Here is a 16,938-nt window from a genome sequence, read left to right on the forward strand (position 1 = left end):
GATGGGATTAAGAAGCAGGTGATAGGGCCACTCTCGTTGGCAGGCTTTGTTCTTTTCACCTTGCAGATATCTTTGTGCTGATTGCTTCAGTGCCAGTGGTTGCTGTTGGGAACCAGGGCAATGTTCTGGCCACGTCTCTCAGAAGCCTCCGCTTCCTTCAGATCCTACGGATGCTCCGAATGGACAGGCGGGGCGGCACCTGGAAACTTTTAGGATCAGCTATTTGTGCACATAGCAAAGTAAGTGAGGAGCTTGCAGGGCTCAGCTGGGGCTTGGGGAGAAAGATTGAGGGAAAAGAGAAGGGATACACAGGTACAGCAATGCCTTGGGATTATGTTTAGTAGTTACAAAAATAGTTTTGTTCTTTAAGTTTTATTCCCTCTTCCTTTCTCTGAACCATTTCTGACCCTTGTTTTACCCTTCTCCACTCAATAGTGGTGCTGGGAAGGGAGAGTATGTTCATTCCCACACATTACAACAGGAATTTTGCCTTTACACTGAATGAGGGGACAACCCTTTAATGGTGAAAGATGCTGAAATTTTTGACAGAAATGCCTGCGAAGCTGCAACGTGTTTGTAGTGGCTTCTCAGACTTGTCTGATCAACAGATGGAGCAGGACTCCAAAGGGATGGCAAGAGGCTGATTAGCAGAAATGTGGTTTCAGAGTGAGCTACTGGTAAAATTTTTCTGTGTAAGCATGGGTCAGACAATACAGAAATGCACACAGTGTGAACTGAGACAGGGAAAATTTCTAAAATCATCTTTCTTTGGTCTAACTAGATGCTGTAGTCAGACACACCCTGTCTCGCACCAGACAGATACTTGTGTTCTTGCATTTTCACAAAACATTATTACAAGTTAAAAACTATCTGCATAATAATCCTCTAGATAAGATTTCTCATCTGCAAAGGGTGTAAAAAAATTACATAGACTCTGTGCTACATACTGCTATTTCTTATCCATGAGTGACATTCCTGACATTTTAGAGGGGTTTGAAAATTAAAATGCCAGCTGGTACAGCATAATTAGACTTTGCTTCTGCATGGTGGCTGATGGGGATACCCACCCTGCTTCATTGCTTACCAGCTTCTGTTCCTTCCCTGTATAAACTTGCTACAAGGCAGGTGGCACATAAACAGAGTCAAAAATGTTTCCTGGTAAACAGATCATGGAAGAAGTTTGTAGCAAAGACATTGTTTAGGAATTGTTTAAGGCTTCATTTTGTGGAATTTCATTCACATGCTGCTTGTTTGGTTGCCCACCACCACCCCTTGGATCTCAGCTGGCTCAGAGAGATAAGAAGGGGTTTAAGAACTTTGCTTTATTGGAGACAATGAAGAAACAATTTTGCTAACAGTTTTCTTCTATGATTGCACACCAGAAATTAGCTGAGAAAGTTCACTTATCTCAAGATTCAATTTTGAAGTTCTCAGCTTGAATGCTTTATTTTTTTTTCTTCCAATACAGTTCTCATCAAATTAAGTGGAATATTGATTTTTTTTACCCACTTTTGAAGAACTTCACCAATTTTTTTTCTTCTTTGTTTCAGACATTGTTGGGATTTTAACTTGGGTAGCTTCATCTCCCACCTCAGTAGGATTAGACACATACTCCACTTCAGTCACTCTCCCTAAAAGAGGGAGGCTCAGGTTTTGTTTTCACACAGATGCTTTTCAAGGTCTGTTCTTATTGCATGAATTCATGTTGAAAACACACGAACAGAGTGATGAGACAAGGGGTGTCAGTCTGCTCAGTGTAGCAGGCAGCCTTTATTGAGCTCGCTCGCCTCTACTTTCTCACACACATAATATAAACATATTCTTGCAAAAACACTTAGGAATGTAACACCTGCACACAGTCAAACAGCTTTGTCCTTGTACTCCTTAAAACTCAAGGCTGTGTCCATGGGAACATCCAATTAGCCTTACTGTTCTCATGGGAAACGGCCTAACACTATCCAATATTTCAAACTCCTCAAGCTTCAGGGGTTTCGTGGAGCTGCCACTTCCACCCACATCCTGCAGCTGTGGCTCTCTGGAGGGAGGGAGAGGGCAGAGCTGTGATTTGCTGGCTAAGACTGACCAAGCCCAGGGGCAGAAGGGATGTGAAGAGCCAAGGTCAGGGACAGAGGCCTGCAGCAGCTGTGTCACGGGTGCAGCTACGTCCTTAGCCCAGCTTTACACGGAACTACAACTGCAGATTGCTCCGAGCTGTTCCCCAGGAAGATGCCATGTAAGGGATAATTCTTGTAAATCTCTGCATTATTTCCCACTGAGTGCTGAGCTGGGCTGGGCAGGGTCTGTGACCAAGCCAGCAGTGACAGCTCTGCTGATACCCTGTGTGCTTCTCTCTCCTCCTGATGTTTACTCTGCTACTGTGGGTATTGAGGATGTTTTCAGCCCCTTCATGTCCATCTGTTTCTTTTGCAGGAGCTCATCACTGCTTGGTACATCGGGTTCTTGACGCTCATCTTGTCCTCGTTTCTTGTTTATCTGGTTGAAAAAGATGTTCCTGAAAAAGATGCTAATGGAGTGGAGATGAAAGAAGAGTTTGAAACCTATGCAGATGCACTGTGGTGGGGGCTGGTAAGTGACTCCAAAAATACCTTATCCCCTTCTTAAAAACTTCATACCCAAGAAGAGATAAGATGTTGATGTTAGAGACTATAGTGCAAGGGCTGCTATAGTTGGGTAAAAGGCATGTTACCTGTGTAAAATTACCAAAGTAGGGGTGACCTTACAACCAAATAACAGAACTTACATCCCTGTTGATTTTCAGGTTGATTTTGAGTCAGACAAAGGCTCTTAGGTGCTTAAACCTCCTTCAGAAATCAGTCTGTGCTCCTGGCTTCTGGGAACCCTCTCTTTTAGAGGAGTATCTCTTCAGGTACAACTGCACTATGCCTGTGGAAGACCTGGCTCTCATGAAAGCAGTGTCCTGTCTGCGGGAGCTGCATCCCTCAGAAAATGGCAGAATCAGAGCTGCCAATGGATGGTTCTGTTGGACAAGCAAAGAGCACCACAAGTTTGGGCAGTTGAGGCAGACATTCATGGAAGTTTGGTTCTTAAGGAGCCAGTGATTGAAGATGTCTCTGGATTCAGATGCAGGAAGTAGAAAAATATTTCTGGAAAGGTTAACTCAACAATTCTCATGTCTTACATGTATTCCACAAAAATCAGGTAGTAGGATGCTGAACAAGAGGGACCTTTGATACATCTGTTCTTTTCTCTTCTGATGAAGTGAGGACTATTGGTTTACATCACTAACTTATTTGATCACAAGATATTCCTGTCATTCCAGCATTCATGTTGCTTTGCTACTGATAGTCAGAGAAGCCTATGTTATGCTGTAACTAAAATTCAGCAGCTTATTTTTTATTTAAGGTAGTTCACTCATAAATGGCAAGATATTTCCCCACACCTCCCCAACCTCCCCATCATTAGTCAAAAGGTACTGTTGCATAGAACACCTGGATGTTTTCATATCCTTTCATATCCAGGACATTTAGACAGAGTCTCACTGGTGAGAAAAGGTACACAACTGGAAATTAACAACTGAGAAGGAAAGGAGTAAGTTTTCACAAAGTCGTCTTTGTTTTTAAAAGACCAGGAGCTCACACAGAGCTCGTCCTGACTAATTGTTAAAGGCCTGTAAGTTGTTAACTGGCAAGTCCCATTCCTAACTGTGCACTGATGGTGGGCGGGAAATTCACTGTACAGGCAATGTCCCATGAAGTTCCCTGGCAGCAAATGCATCCTAGAGAGGCAGCTGCTTCAGGACTAAATGCATTCTCTGTGCAATGCCTTGGGACTGTGACACCATTAAAGAAAATTGGTTGGCCCATCATCAAGATCCTATTCAAGGAGCTGTGCATGAGCACCCACAGGGCAAAGTGAGTTATGAAGGTTTTGTGGTGACATTTAAAGCAGAGCTGTTGGCTTTTTTTTCTCATGGGGAGTCCTGTTCATTCTGCCCACAGATCACCCTGGCTACGATTGGGTACGGCGACAAGACCCCCAAAACATGGGAGGGACGGCTGATTGCAGCTACCTTCTCTCTCATTGGAGTGTCTTTCTTTGCTCTTCCTGCAGTAAGTACCTTCCCCCTCCTTTCTTAGACACAGCCCAGTGCTGTGGACTTGCAAAAAAAACCATAAAGCGAACTTTCTGTAGAACCAAATCCCCTTTTAAGAATTAATTCAGAGACTTGAGGGTGTCTATATCAGTAAACTAAACCTGTTTCTTCCCAACTTTGCATAGAGCTTATTGGGAGTAATATACCACCCCCAGTACTCGTCAAATCATGGGTGGGCATTGTCTGACAGGGCTGGCTGGCACACAAACAGAATTAATCCAGCAAGTGAACAGTCTGGGAAATCACAAGGTAGTTCATGAGACTGTACCCTGGCACATGTTAGTTTACTGGTATTGACATAGGCCCCACAAGACATATTTTTGAAGGATTTACAGCCTATTGTTTTGATAATTAGAATTGGGCCCATCTTACCCAGCCTTGTATTTCCCTTGCCAGCAAAGTCCTCAGGTGAGAATGAGACAAGATCTGAGTGAGATGGGCTGAATAGCAGCAGAAAGTGTCCCAAGCCCAGATTTTAGGATACTTTTCCTTTACATCGGGACCTGGAAAGAATTTCACAGAGGATGGCAAGTCCTGCACACCCAAATCCAGAGTATGGTTTAGCAGAGCTCTTGTATCACACAAACACAGTTTCACTCTGCCCTGAGCGTGAAGTAATACACCACATGGACACCTCCAGCTTGGAAAGGCAGTAGACATTGAAGAAGCCTGTCAAGGACCTTAAAATGGTCTGTGGTCCTTGAGAAGACCATGAACATCTCCTGTCTTATGAGTGGAGCAGCGGGAAAGACATGCTGTCTCAATCTCCCCCCACAGACCTGTTTCTTCTCATCATTAATCCATTTTTTTCTAAGAATTCTCTAAAATCTTGTATCACTCTGTGTTTTCAGGGCATTTTGGGCTCAGGGCTGGCACTGAAGGTCCAGGAGCAACATCGTCAAAAACATTTTGAGAAAAGAAGAAAGCCAGCAGCTGAACTCATTCAGGTTTGCAGCCACTTACGCTTTCCTTGAGAAAGTGTTGTGTATGAAGACTGCTCAATCATGTTAAAAAGGGCCACCACTTCTCCCCTGCCCAAATTCTCATTTCCCATTCCGGGATGTGGGAAGCTGTGTTTGTTAGTTTTTTCACACCGAGCTAGATAATCCAGAGGTCCTTGCAGTTTTTGAGGAATTGTTCAACTTCCAGAATATCTTTCAGAAAAACGTCTTTAAAGAAAGGGTCTCATCTGCTAGGTTCTGGAAACCAACTAACTTCTGCATCAGTGCCACAAAATCACAGAAAACAAGCTGTTGAAAACATATTCTTTCCAAAATACAGGTTTTGTTAGTTCCCTTGAGAGAGTGCTTTTATGTGCAAACAAAATTACGTTGGTATTGACGTGAAAACAGCAATAGAAGTAACACAATAGACAGCGACTTTCAATCAAGGCAAATAAATAGAATGTATGGTTTTAAAAAACTAAAACACACTCTGGATCTTCTGTTATGTCACTGAATGATCTGAGAATTCATTGGGAAGAGAGTCCTTAGCTCACTTGGATTTCAGTTACAGCTTTTATTATTAATTCAGAAAATTAAGCTTCAAATCACTAGTCTTGGTGCTGAGAAGTTTGACAGGACTTACTCTTACTAGATATGGAGCGCATCCTGATGGCAGTGAAGGAAATAGAAACATTTTTACAGAGGGATAGAGAAAGTTTCTGTGATATCAGATGAAAGTGTTGGTGCTCAGGACTGCCCAGGATCAAACCAGTCCTCAGGATAAACAGACTGAGTGGCATATTACACTGTTCTCATTAAAAACACTCTTTAGCAAACAGAAGGATCTGCAGTCATGAGTTGTGAATGGAATTCATCTTTTAAATCAAAGCATCTTCCCTTAGCAGGTAGTTTGCTTAGCTACAGTGGGTTTTAGGTATGTGCTTAAAGAATTTTCTTTGGAGAATTTTGATTGGAGCTAAATGTTGAAATAGAAAATCGCTCAGCAAAATTTCCTCTGATGATACATTAGGTAATAAACTATCTTAAGCACTTCCAGAATTACTGCACAAGTCCAGCAGCACTTGAAGCTCTTTAAGCTCTTTCTCTCTCAGAAAGGAGAATAAAACCAGTTTAGTCTAATGTAATTTCATGTTGATATTGGTGGTTCTCTCCATGTTCTGTCTCCTTTACAGCCCTCCTAGATCATAATCCAGTGTCAGTAGTTGTACCATATAGTGCTACTCATTTGGTATGGCTGATTAGTAATTAAATTCTAGATAGTCACTCAGGTGCATTGTTGTGTTCTTTGAAAGTCTGGCTGCAATCAGCCTGGGGAATAGCTTTACTTGACACTAATTATTTCCTCTCCCCTGTAATTCAGGCTGCTTGGAGATACTATGCTACTAACCCCAACAGGATTGATTTAGTTGCTACCTGGAGGTTTTATGAATCAATTGTATCATTTCCATTTTTCAGGTAAGTGCATTGTCCGCCTCTCCGTCATCATTTCTGTGAAGTATCAGTCAGGACAGGAAACACAGACTTTACACATATCAATGAGACTTTTGTAGGTAACAAATATTTCCCAGAAAACTGTTCTGACGAAAAGGAAACTCTTCTGAGGTTGTGGTTTTATTTCATTCACCACTTCTGAGTTTATTGGAAAGCATTCCACACATAAAGACATTCAGATATAATGGATGCTCATGTGTTTATGGCCATGAGTCTGTCTGATTCTCGTTTTTCTTACCTGTCAAACAGGCACCTTTCTCACACTCAGGTCTTAAATTTTAAAATGTTGTTTAAAAACCTATATGGCCCTGTGAAAGCTGAGATTTTAGCAATAGACTATCAGTTGCTAATAATAGAAATTACTTATCCAAGTTAATGTTTTAAGCTTTCATTCTAGACTTGCTGTTGGGCCACATTCTGAAAAAAAAGTGCCCTTAAACAGAGCTCTCCACATGTAAGTTGTGTCCACTGCACTAATACTGCAGCTCCAGCTGTTGCTCAAAACTGACCTAAAAAGTTTCAGGCTCCTGCCTTCACAAAGTGCAAATTGCAAATACTAACTCTTTGTTTTATTTGCAATATATTTCTTTAGGATCAATTTCATATACTTCAAAGAGGAAATCTCTAAAAATAAACCCACCATAAGTGTTTAATTAAGGTTCAGTACATGTCTTTCCTTTTCTTTAACCTTTCTCACTATCTGTCTATTCTCACCTTTTCCATTATGGAGTAATTTCTAGAGGGTTTCTGGACCTCAGGCTTTTTTTAGAGGAGAATTCTCAGACTCCTGAAGAGTCCAGACTAATTACTGTGACTTCAAGCTTGTTCACTGTATGTAGGTTCCTCTGATTTGAACATAACCTGAAATTTAATAGGTGTTTTGCAAATAAGGCTCTGGGAGAGAGGGCAAAAGAGATCACCTCTCACCAAAGACTGGATTGCCAATCTAAGCAGCACAGATTGGTTTCAGGAATCTATATCACTTTCTTTGCTTTATGGCTAGTTGAAAATATCGCTTTTATTCTGCTGTCAGTTATGGTCACAGAACAAAAGATGTATAATCTATTAGCAGTAGATTAGTAATTTATATTTAAAAAATTGCTGAATTTATTATATGACTCCTTTTTCCTTGCTTTCTTGTAATGCTTCCTCTCTTCTATAAAAGGAAAGAGCAATTGGATGGTACTGCCAGGTATGTAGGTGCCATTATTTTATATATATGTTTTAATACAGTTATTGGAGGATGCAAGTTAAATAGTTCTTTGTGGATTCATGAGCTGTTAACCAAAACATGCTACTAACACCACAGGTAGCCATAAAAAATTATTAACCAATCCATTTTCTAACTGCTTGCTTTTTTCCAAATATAACAACACAGCTAAAATGCTAACTGTACAAAGGCAGTGTTGCTTGCTGATTGTCTGTAAACAGCTTTATTGTTTGTTATGATTAATCATGGTCTAGATTTCTTCTGATCCGTGCCATAGAGCCAGAGTTTAGGATCCAGGCTGGTCTGGGGGGAATTTAAAGTTCTGCTTCATGCTGTTGTTTCATAGTCTTGCATAGAGCAATGTTATGGTGTAAGGGATGAAGTCTCTGTTGATTTACCATGTGCAAAGATTTCTTAACAATATATATGGATGTCTCAGATGGAACAGCAGGATAGTCAATCTCTCTGGCAGTACTGTAAAAGCTACATTAAATTTGAGGCTTTGGTCCCACCCCTGCTGAAAAAAATGAGAAAGCTCCCCATTACCCTGGGGAATTTACAAGCAATGAAAATGAAGGAGTCATCAATCCTAATACTGGTCAGTCACTGAAGACTGCAGCAGAGCAGTCATTGTCAGTCAACCTGCAAGGTCTCAAATGGAAATGATATATTTATAATCCTCTTCAGCTAAGTAGAAGAGTCAAAGGCACATACAGTAATTCTGAGGCAAAATTTTAAGCTAGACTGCTATCAATGGATCATCCATAATGAAATTCAATAGCAATTAAAAGAAAAACAGCTCCACAGACTCCTGCTGAAGCTAGGTCTGTTTGTATCCCTATTTACAGTGTAGAGAAAAGGAACAAGAATTGTAGCAATATTTGAAAAATGTTAGTCAGAGGTCAGGCTTGAGTTCCAGTCCCTGGCCTGATGAAAAATTATCTTTTATTTGTTTGTTTTTCATGCAACACACAACAGCTTCAATAAAGGAAGTTGGAGAAAAAATATTAACACTTGCTGTTCTCTGAATTTTTGGGGTTCAGACCTCCTTTAACAGAAAGGGAAAACCTATACCAAGTTTTCTTACAATATAGGCAAGTGTTGTAGTGACAAATTATTGGGAAAGGTTGTCTTCCCCCTCTTGCCACCATAATCATGAGCTAACCTGCTCCTCCTCAAAGACTGCCTGGATGGGAGCTACCTAGTTTGGGAACCCTCAGGAATCTTATGTACTCCACATCCATGGCACTGCCCAGGCCAAGCAGTCACTAACATAGATGTCTGGAGATTTCAGCCGTCTGCAGTGTCAACAACAGCTGAATTCTGGTTTTTAATATGTAGGAGAGAGCTTAGGGGCTGAAATACTTTTGAGCATGTAATTCCGTACCTTGAGTCAAAATGTTCTGACTCACATGCAGCAACAGATTAAAATTAGGTAAGTGAATGGCTGCTGCTGTTGACTGTTGGTCACAGCCCCCCAGAGAAGCTCCTGAACCTGCAGCAGCCAAACAGTTTGTGGAGTAGTTTCTGAGTTAGTGTAGCTTTCAGATGAGTAGAAATCATTTTATCTTGACACACTGAATTGAAAATGGAAAAGTATGACTCACAACTCAAACTCTTTAAAACTATAATCCCAAGCCCCCTCATTCTAGCTGGATATATCTTGCTTTTATGTTGTTACATATGTAATAACCTCCAGCAAAATCATCAGTAAACCTGCCTTGGAGCCTTCCTGTTAGCAGGAATGTGTTTATGGAATGAAGCATTCAATTAAAGGCATTGGAAACCCTCCAGGTAAACAGACAAATGATGGTACTTGTGGGAGCATCCACTGACTTCAGCAGAACTGGGATTGAGCCATAAAATCTGGTTGTTTTGACAGTCCTACCTCCCATCTCTCATAAAACTCTTATTTACAGACCAGATAATAAAAAAAAAAAAAGGGAAAAAAATCTTCTTCCTCCTACAGTGATTTAGTATAGAATGTATTACTCATACTCCACTGCAGTTTGTGCTTTGGCTGTACTGAAATAAATGAGCAATACAGGAACGTGGTACTACTGGGGAGAACAGCCCATAAATGCCGTCAGTCTCCAGGTTCTTCCATCAGTTAAGTACGTAATGGGAAAGTTGCTGTAGTAATAAATGGCATTGTCTAATCAGTGGTTGATAAAGAAGAGAGAAGAATTGGTCCAAAGCTTTCACTGAAGCTTTTAATAAAGGTAAAAATTACACCTGGCTGTTTCAAAATTTGAGGATTGGGAGCGCTTTAAGTGGCAGGGTTTCTACTGAGTGGAGTGAAAACTCTTTAGGAACTCCACAGTTCTAGAGTTAAACACTGTGACAGATCCTTCTATGATCACTCCTTGGAAGCAGGAGCTGGCATTATGAAAAAGACACAGCTACATACAGCTCCTTGTTCTTGGACCATTTGGGGAAAACATAGAGGACACAACAGAGTGGAAGAGTCCACTTCAGAAGTTGGAAACCAAGGCAAGGCTGCAAGAAAGGACTTGTCATAGTAGAAAACCAATTGAGGTTTGGCAGCAGCCCCTTCAAGGCTTTACTGAAGCTCCCTTTTAACTAAAACTGTGAAGATATGAGATATGATGAAGAGGACTGGGTCCTGTGAGCAATGAAGGGAAGAGGAACATGTGATGCAGCTCTGTTAAGAATAGCATTTTCCCTGTAGTCTCTGTATAGTTCCCCAAACCAGGAAGAACTGGGGCTGTGCTATCCATGGCTCACTGGTGGGGAGTTTACTGATTTTATGCCAGAGGTACCTCCAGCTTCTTTTTTTTTTTTTTCCTTAATCAGTGCCTAAACTGATTAAAAGCCTACCAGCTTCATGAAATCTCAGGTAGCAATTGCTCTTCTGCCAGTATTGCAAAGCCTTTTCATCTGTTCAGCTCTCAAGAAGGAAGATTTATGAGAAAAAGATACTAATGCTCATTTCTGCTGGAGTGCAGCAAATCATTTAGCAAACATTTGGTAGCCTGACCTACATTTAAGATGGGCCTTTGCTTGATGGATATATTGTTTATTCTGAACCAACTTTTTATGTCTAAGTTTGGTAATGAATATTGGGCCTAATTTTTCAGTGCTGTTGTTAGCAGCTCTTCAACTGATTTTGACTAGTGTTGAAACTTCAGCACTTGAATAGACAGGCATTTCAATGAAGAGTTTTGAACTTTCTCCTAGGGTCCTGTTCCTAATCCTCATTTTCCAGCTGTAGAACTAGACATCAGGAGAGCATGTTCATTCCTAGATCTATTATTATGTGATTGCAGAAAAGTCATTTATTCCTGTTTCCTTATCTCTACAAGATAAATAATATTTCTCTGCCTTCGGAAAGTTGGTTTGGTTTTTTTAAGTTGCATAATCAGTACCAGTCCTTCCTATTATGTATGAAAGAATTCATAAATTGTGGTGCATTTTTGTATTGTCAGTGTTAGCAACAAAATGAAAATAAAGCCATACTTTGCAAGGTGTAAAATTTCACTGTCAGCATTTCATCTTAATACATCTGCCCAAAACAGGAAGGAGAAAAAAGCCACTCTGATCTCCACACTACATTAACTACAAATGAAAGGCTGTTCCCATTCTTTTTCATAGAGCTTTTCATGGGTAATCATTAACGTCTCATCTTAATAACTTTTCTTCACTTTACAGTAATGTCATGTTTAGTAGGGAGTCATTCTTTGGATCAAGCCTCTCAAGAAAACTTAGGTATATACATTCAAGTAACAGTTGAGCCTTATTCTTTTCATATTTCTTGCATGCCATTCCCTGCCTGCACTTTCTGTTTTTACTACAGTAGTTCACCTACTACCATCAAAAGTAAGGGGCAATAAGACTGAAAAGTTATTAAGCATAAAAAGGAAGTTGCATGACCTTGCAAATAGTTAATTGTTCTACTGTTCAGAAAATATGGAATATAATCCTGGCTCTCCCAATGATATGCTTAGAAAGAAGTGCTTTTCTCTGTTTTCATAGAATGGGAGTGATACTAACCTACTCTGGAAATCATTTTGAAATTTACTGTAAAAAAATATATACTGTAAGAGCTAAACACTGTTCCTTATGCAGTCCCAACCCTGCCAACACAAATTCATGCAAGTTACTTGGAATTTGAGTTCACTGGAAGAGCGTCTTTGCATGTGTATTTGCAGGTTTTGGTTCAGCAAATGGAAAAGAAGTGGATGCTTTTGATCACCTGAAAAAGTTAGTGACATGCTTGAATATCTTGCTGAACTGTGACCTAAGATGAGGGGCAAGAACTTTATCTTCCTTCAAAGAGTCATAGAAATAATCCTTCTCATTTCAGGAATAAGACAGAAATATCATTAGAAATAATATTTTGACTGAATTGTCAAACATTTTATCCTATCTCATACAAACACTTTGCTGTCATTCAACTTTAGCTCATTGTTCCCATTCCCACTTCATTCCACAAACATGAAATCATCAACACACAACTCAGCTTTTCTAGCTGAAGCTCTTCAACATTTGGAGAGCAGCTAGTGAAGCTCTTTGTTTCTTGATTTGGTGATTTGCCATACAAAATGATCAGAAGACACTGATTTTGCAGTTTGATTTGCTTTCTAGTGGTTGATACATTGAGATATGTTCACTTCAAAGCAACAAGTGGGTCAACATCCATATGTTTTCTACCTACAATGGCTGCATGCATTGGTGAAAAATATCCATCCTGTTTTGACAAAGAATTGGATTTGGATTATTCTTCCCATAGATTTATGTGACATTGTTTATTTTTACCCATTCCCAATCACTTTTGAAAGTGTGGATGAGAAAAGGGGCTAAGCAAAGGCCTTTAGTGTGCACAAGGTCTCTTTCTCTTTCTGAAGGGCATCAAAATTAAACCCAAGTTGGACTTGTTTCTGGGTAGATAATATGGGTGGTAGATGAGTTTGGATTTGGAGTCACACTCAGCCTTAAATACCAATGAGGTATTGAGTTAGAAGAGATGTTTCCTCCTCAGACATTAGAAACTTGTAAATTTAGACCTCAAGGTTCAGGATGCAAAGTGACAATTTTAGTTGTCAGGAAGTTGGGGTCAACTATTTTAAGATTAAACATTTTTGTGAGATCTTCTCTGCAGAAAAGAATGTTATTCAATAAAAGGGAAAGCTGATTGGCCAAAATTCAGAAGTACCTTGGAAGTGCAGAATGTTCTTTGTTTTATCTTAAGGAAACTCACAGACTCTCAGAGATCATTTGAACACGTTCACTGCAGGATTCATGTCTGTCTTCATAACATTAATTTTGTGCTAATTTCTATTAAGAAGAGTTGAAATCAGAATACTTCTGGAAATCTCATTCAGAATGGGTTTTTTTTTCCAAATCTAAGTTCACTCATATAAGTTCAGCTGATAAGGTATAAAAATATTGGAGTAAACATGACTGCTGTTTGCTTCTAGTTGCTTGAGACTAACTGAATCCAGTGATTAGCTAACCTGTGAAAAATATGGAAAAATTCCCTGATTATTTTTATTTCTTGTTAGGTGAAAGTGGTAAACACATGGCAGAGGGCTGTTTGATTCACTGTTAGCATTAATTTATTATTTTTCTCCTCATACATGTGCCATTTGTTTATGAAACTCCAATACTAGGCAGAGGACAGAGAGGAGAGTATCTGGCTTGCATGATGGGATGTAACTGCATTGTTTCTGTGCATGTCTGTTTCTGGAAAAGTATTTCTAGTTCAGTGGTTCCCACTCTTTATTCTGAGCAAGGGTAGAACATGTGCTGCAGAAGCCAGGCATCTCTTGTATATCCAGCCACCAAATTAATCCCTCAGGTGGTCCAAAATAATTCCCACTGCTCTTGGGGAAAAAGAATTTGAGAGCTGAATTTTTCTTTAGGAAGGAAGAAGCTGTCTGCACTGCTTGCACCTTCCTCCCTTTATGTATCTACCACAGAGTTAAGGAATTCTCATCCTGGGCCCCCATTTCAAACACATAGGTTTTGGAACACATGAGGGAGAGGATGCAATAGCACGCAAGACAAGCAATGGAAACATATCCAAGGTAGTCAGAGAAACTACCCTGCATTTTTAGCAGCATGTTTGGGATGCATTTGAATCTCCCCAGTTCCTGGAACTGTGTTGGAAGCTGGGAATCACATTTTATTGAATGTAAGAGAGACAAATGAAACAGGCCCACTGTTCCAAGGGGAGGAAGAGTAGCTAACACCAGCAGGAGGATTCTGGAGGAGACAGGCAGCAGTACATGAAGCTGTGGGTGGGAACCACTGTCCTAGCCATTCTCATGGAGGATGATGTGACCTGCGCATGCTTCATACCCCGGGACTGAGCCATGCGCATGCTGCCCTAATGAAGGAGGTTGTGTCATGAGAACAAATGTTGCCTAAGTCTTTTCAAAAAAAGATCAACGAAAACAAAAACCCCAGCAGATCCAGATTTCATCCCTTGGAAATGAGAATAAAGTCCATTTCTTTTCCTGATGACAGCTAGTCATTATCTGGAAAGAAGCTTGGGTTTTGTTTTGGGTTCTTTTGTATACAACATACTGTTGTATTTTTGGATGTGAAGCTGATGATTCTACTGCTCTGGCTGCCTGGTTATGAACACAATTGTCATATTTATTGCATAAACATACTGTTACGAGTCTGAATGTTACTTTAAGGGTTAATCATCAGGATTCAATTAACAAGGAGGGCTTCAGCTCAGGTAATTTTAACTTAGACTAGAGACCTGCTTTTTAAATGACCCCTCATCTAGATCTTTCTGTAATCAGTAAAAAAAGCCAAGTTCCCCAAGCGTAAAGTCTTCCCAAGCTGAACCACACTCTTCCCACTCACTGGTTAGGGTTGCTAACTTCCCACTGATTACAGAAATAAGTCTAAAGATTAATCTTAGACAGGAAGTTAAGCTTTTTTAACAGCTTAAGACAGATCAGATGAGTTCTAGCTCCTAAATTTAAGATGCTAGAGCAACAGTCTTGGGAGAATAGTTTGTTCCTAAACTGACATTTATCAATGAGGATAGCTGAGAAACTCCCTGGAAAGAGAGTTTGGGAATGCTTTTAGTTCATGTTATCTACTGTAAATCCCACCCCACAAAAAAAAAAAAAAAAAAAAAAAAAGAAGCACCCCACAAATGCATGTGCCTACATATCCACTAGAAAATGTCACTGTAAATAAGTAGAGTTTTGTGTTGAATGCAGAGGATTATTTTGATCTGTTTTGATCTATGAGAATGATATCAAATTTTGGTCAATCCTGTTCTTGTATAGCTCCATGACAGAGCTTTCTGCATATGTTTCCTATTCCATTGGAAAAAAAAATTCACTAGAGTAATTTTTTGGATACTTTGCATCATCCACTGACCCTTTTCTTTCTGGTCTGATTCTTATAGAGCCTTGCAGTGCACTTTCTGGCTCCTTGTGTTTTTGTAAGGAAGGCAATTATAACAGGAGTTTTAAGGGGGAAATTTTGGGATATCTGGATATGCATTTTGAAGCACTAAGCAGGTTTCGGGGGAGAGAGTCAGAGACCACCTGTAATGGCAAGTATTTTCTTCTTGTATAGTATTAAACTGCTTTTTATAAACAGTAGCAATCTTCTTTCTAATCTATTTTTCTGCTTCTTCATATTTCAGGTTCTGTGCCTTAAATGTATTCTCTTGAGATCTTCTCTGTAGTGTTACTAACTCAAATGTTGTCACATTTAATATGTTGCTCGAAGCCAGTATGTAGTATGTGACCTCTTCTTGCCTTTGAGGAAATTACCTCATCATCTGAAATCATCTGATTTTCACTGCTAGATTTAATCCTTCTCACCCTGTAAGGTCTCTCTAGAAGCTCTGAATCTTAAAATCCTGAAGAATAGGTGGACTACACTCTTCCTTTCATTTGAGATTCGACTATCAATTGTCTATCATTGGTGACCTGTTAATCCTCCCACCAGGAAAAAACTGATCTCCACAAAAAGCCTTTTGAATGTACCTTTTTTTTTCAGATCCAGGGATAAATTTCTTCATTTTATTATCATTGAACAGATCTCGTTCTAAAACTGCTTTGATTTCCTCCTTCTTGTAGCTTAGCTTATTTTAGTCTCCTTCTGTCTACAAAGATCACCACCATACCATGCTTGCCTAAGTGCTCTTTTTTCTTTGTATTAAAGAAATGCTCACTCTCACAAGCTCATTCTCTCTAACACCTTTTTAGGCTCATCAGTTTATATTGCCTGGCTGATTCTGTTATCACTCAGCTAGATTTTTGGTGCATTTCTTTGCATTAAAATTCTTTTCAGTGATATGCATGATTCCAGACTCTTCTTGACCATCCTTCTCAAAATTAACTCCTCCTTCAAACTTTGATTTTATTATTATTGAGACATGTGAATTTATTTTCCCTACTTTACCCTCCCAAAAAACCTCCACACAAATCATTCTGTTGACTTTTACTTCCTCACCTTTATTTTTTCATGCCCTTTCAAAATTGCTCAGTAGTTGCTATCTTCTCCTCTGAATATTTTTCCTGTGTGTGGTAGCCAAGTGCTTGAAGAAAGCAAATTTCACGGAAATGCCATGTAGTTAAGACATCTGTCTTGTACAGCAATACTGCTCCAAACATGGCCTCTGAAATAGAGAAGTGAAAGAAGAGAGATCACAGGATTCTTCCTGAGTAGAACACTTGTTGGCATTCTGCACTCACCATTTAGAGCACCTTGGTGGGTCAATCAGATCAAGATTCCAACCCAAAAGCAAGAACTATGGAAGTAGTTTTTAAAATGGGTTCCCAAAACATAGTTTGTAAAAAAATATGAGATGTTATTTGTTGACATCCATGACAAAGAAGTAATTAATCCCTGATTTTTGCTAATTACATTTGTCTGCACTTTGTACCATGAATTCCTCAGGAAATGACAATAGGGCAAAGTCTGAGTAATACTGATATCATTCACTTAGACTGTTCTAATTCTTCACTCAGTCCAGGCTTTCATCTCCTGGAAATGCTGATATATCAGGACTAATTGTGTGTCTCCATACACAAGTTGTTCTTAGTTTCCAGTTCCATACTTGCACACACATATGCATGCAATGACAGGACAAGAGTCTGAATTTACTGGGCTGCATTCACAAGTATTGGCAT

The 16,938-nt window shown here is 39.7% G+C and overlaps 1 protein-coding gene across 1 annotated transcript in view; it reads left to right on the top strand.

Moving 5' to 3' along the window:
* KCNQ3 (potassium voltage-gated channel subfamily Q member 3) overlaps positions 1-16,938 on the top strand; it is a gene marked incomplete at its 5' end in the record, with an annotated part of 199,258 nt that overhangs the window by 165,685 nt on the left and 16,635 nt on the right. The window contains 6 exons of the mRNA XM_029959262.1: positions 67-239; positions 2,431-2,586; positions 3,981-4,091; positions 4,987-5,082; positions 6,461-6,555; positions 7,757-7,783. Coding sequence (XP_029815122.1) covers positions 67-239; positions 2,431-2,586; positions 3,981-4,091; positions 4,987-5,082; positions 6,461-6,555; positions 7,757-7,783 — 658 coding nt within the window. The remainder of the gene's footprint in view (positions 1-66; positions 240-2,430; positions 2,587-3,980; positions 4,092-4,986; positions 5,083-6,460; positions 6,556-7,756; positions 7,784-16,938) is intronic.

Source organism: Manacus vitellinus, unplaced genomic scaffold, assembly GCF_001715985.3.
Source record: "Manacus vitellinus isolate BGI_N305 unplaced genomic scaffold, ASM171598v3 scaffold_1_pilon, whole genome shotgun sequence".
NCBI lineage: Eukaryota > Metazoa > Chordata > Aves > Passeriformes > Pipridae > Manacus > Manacus vitellinus.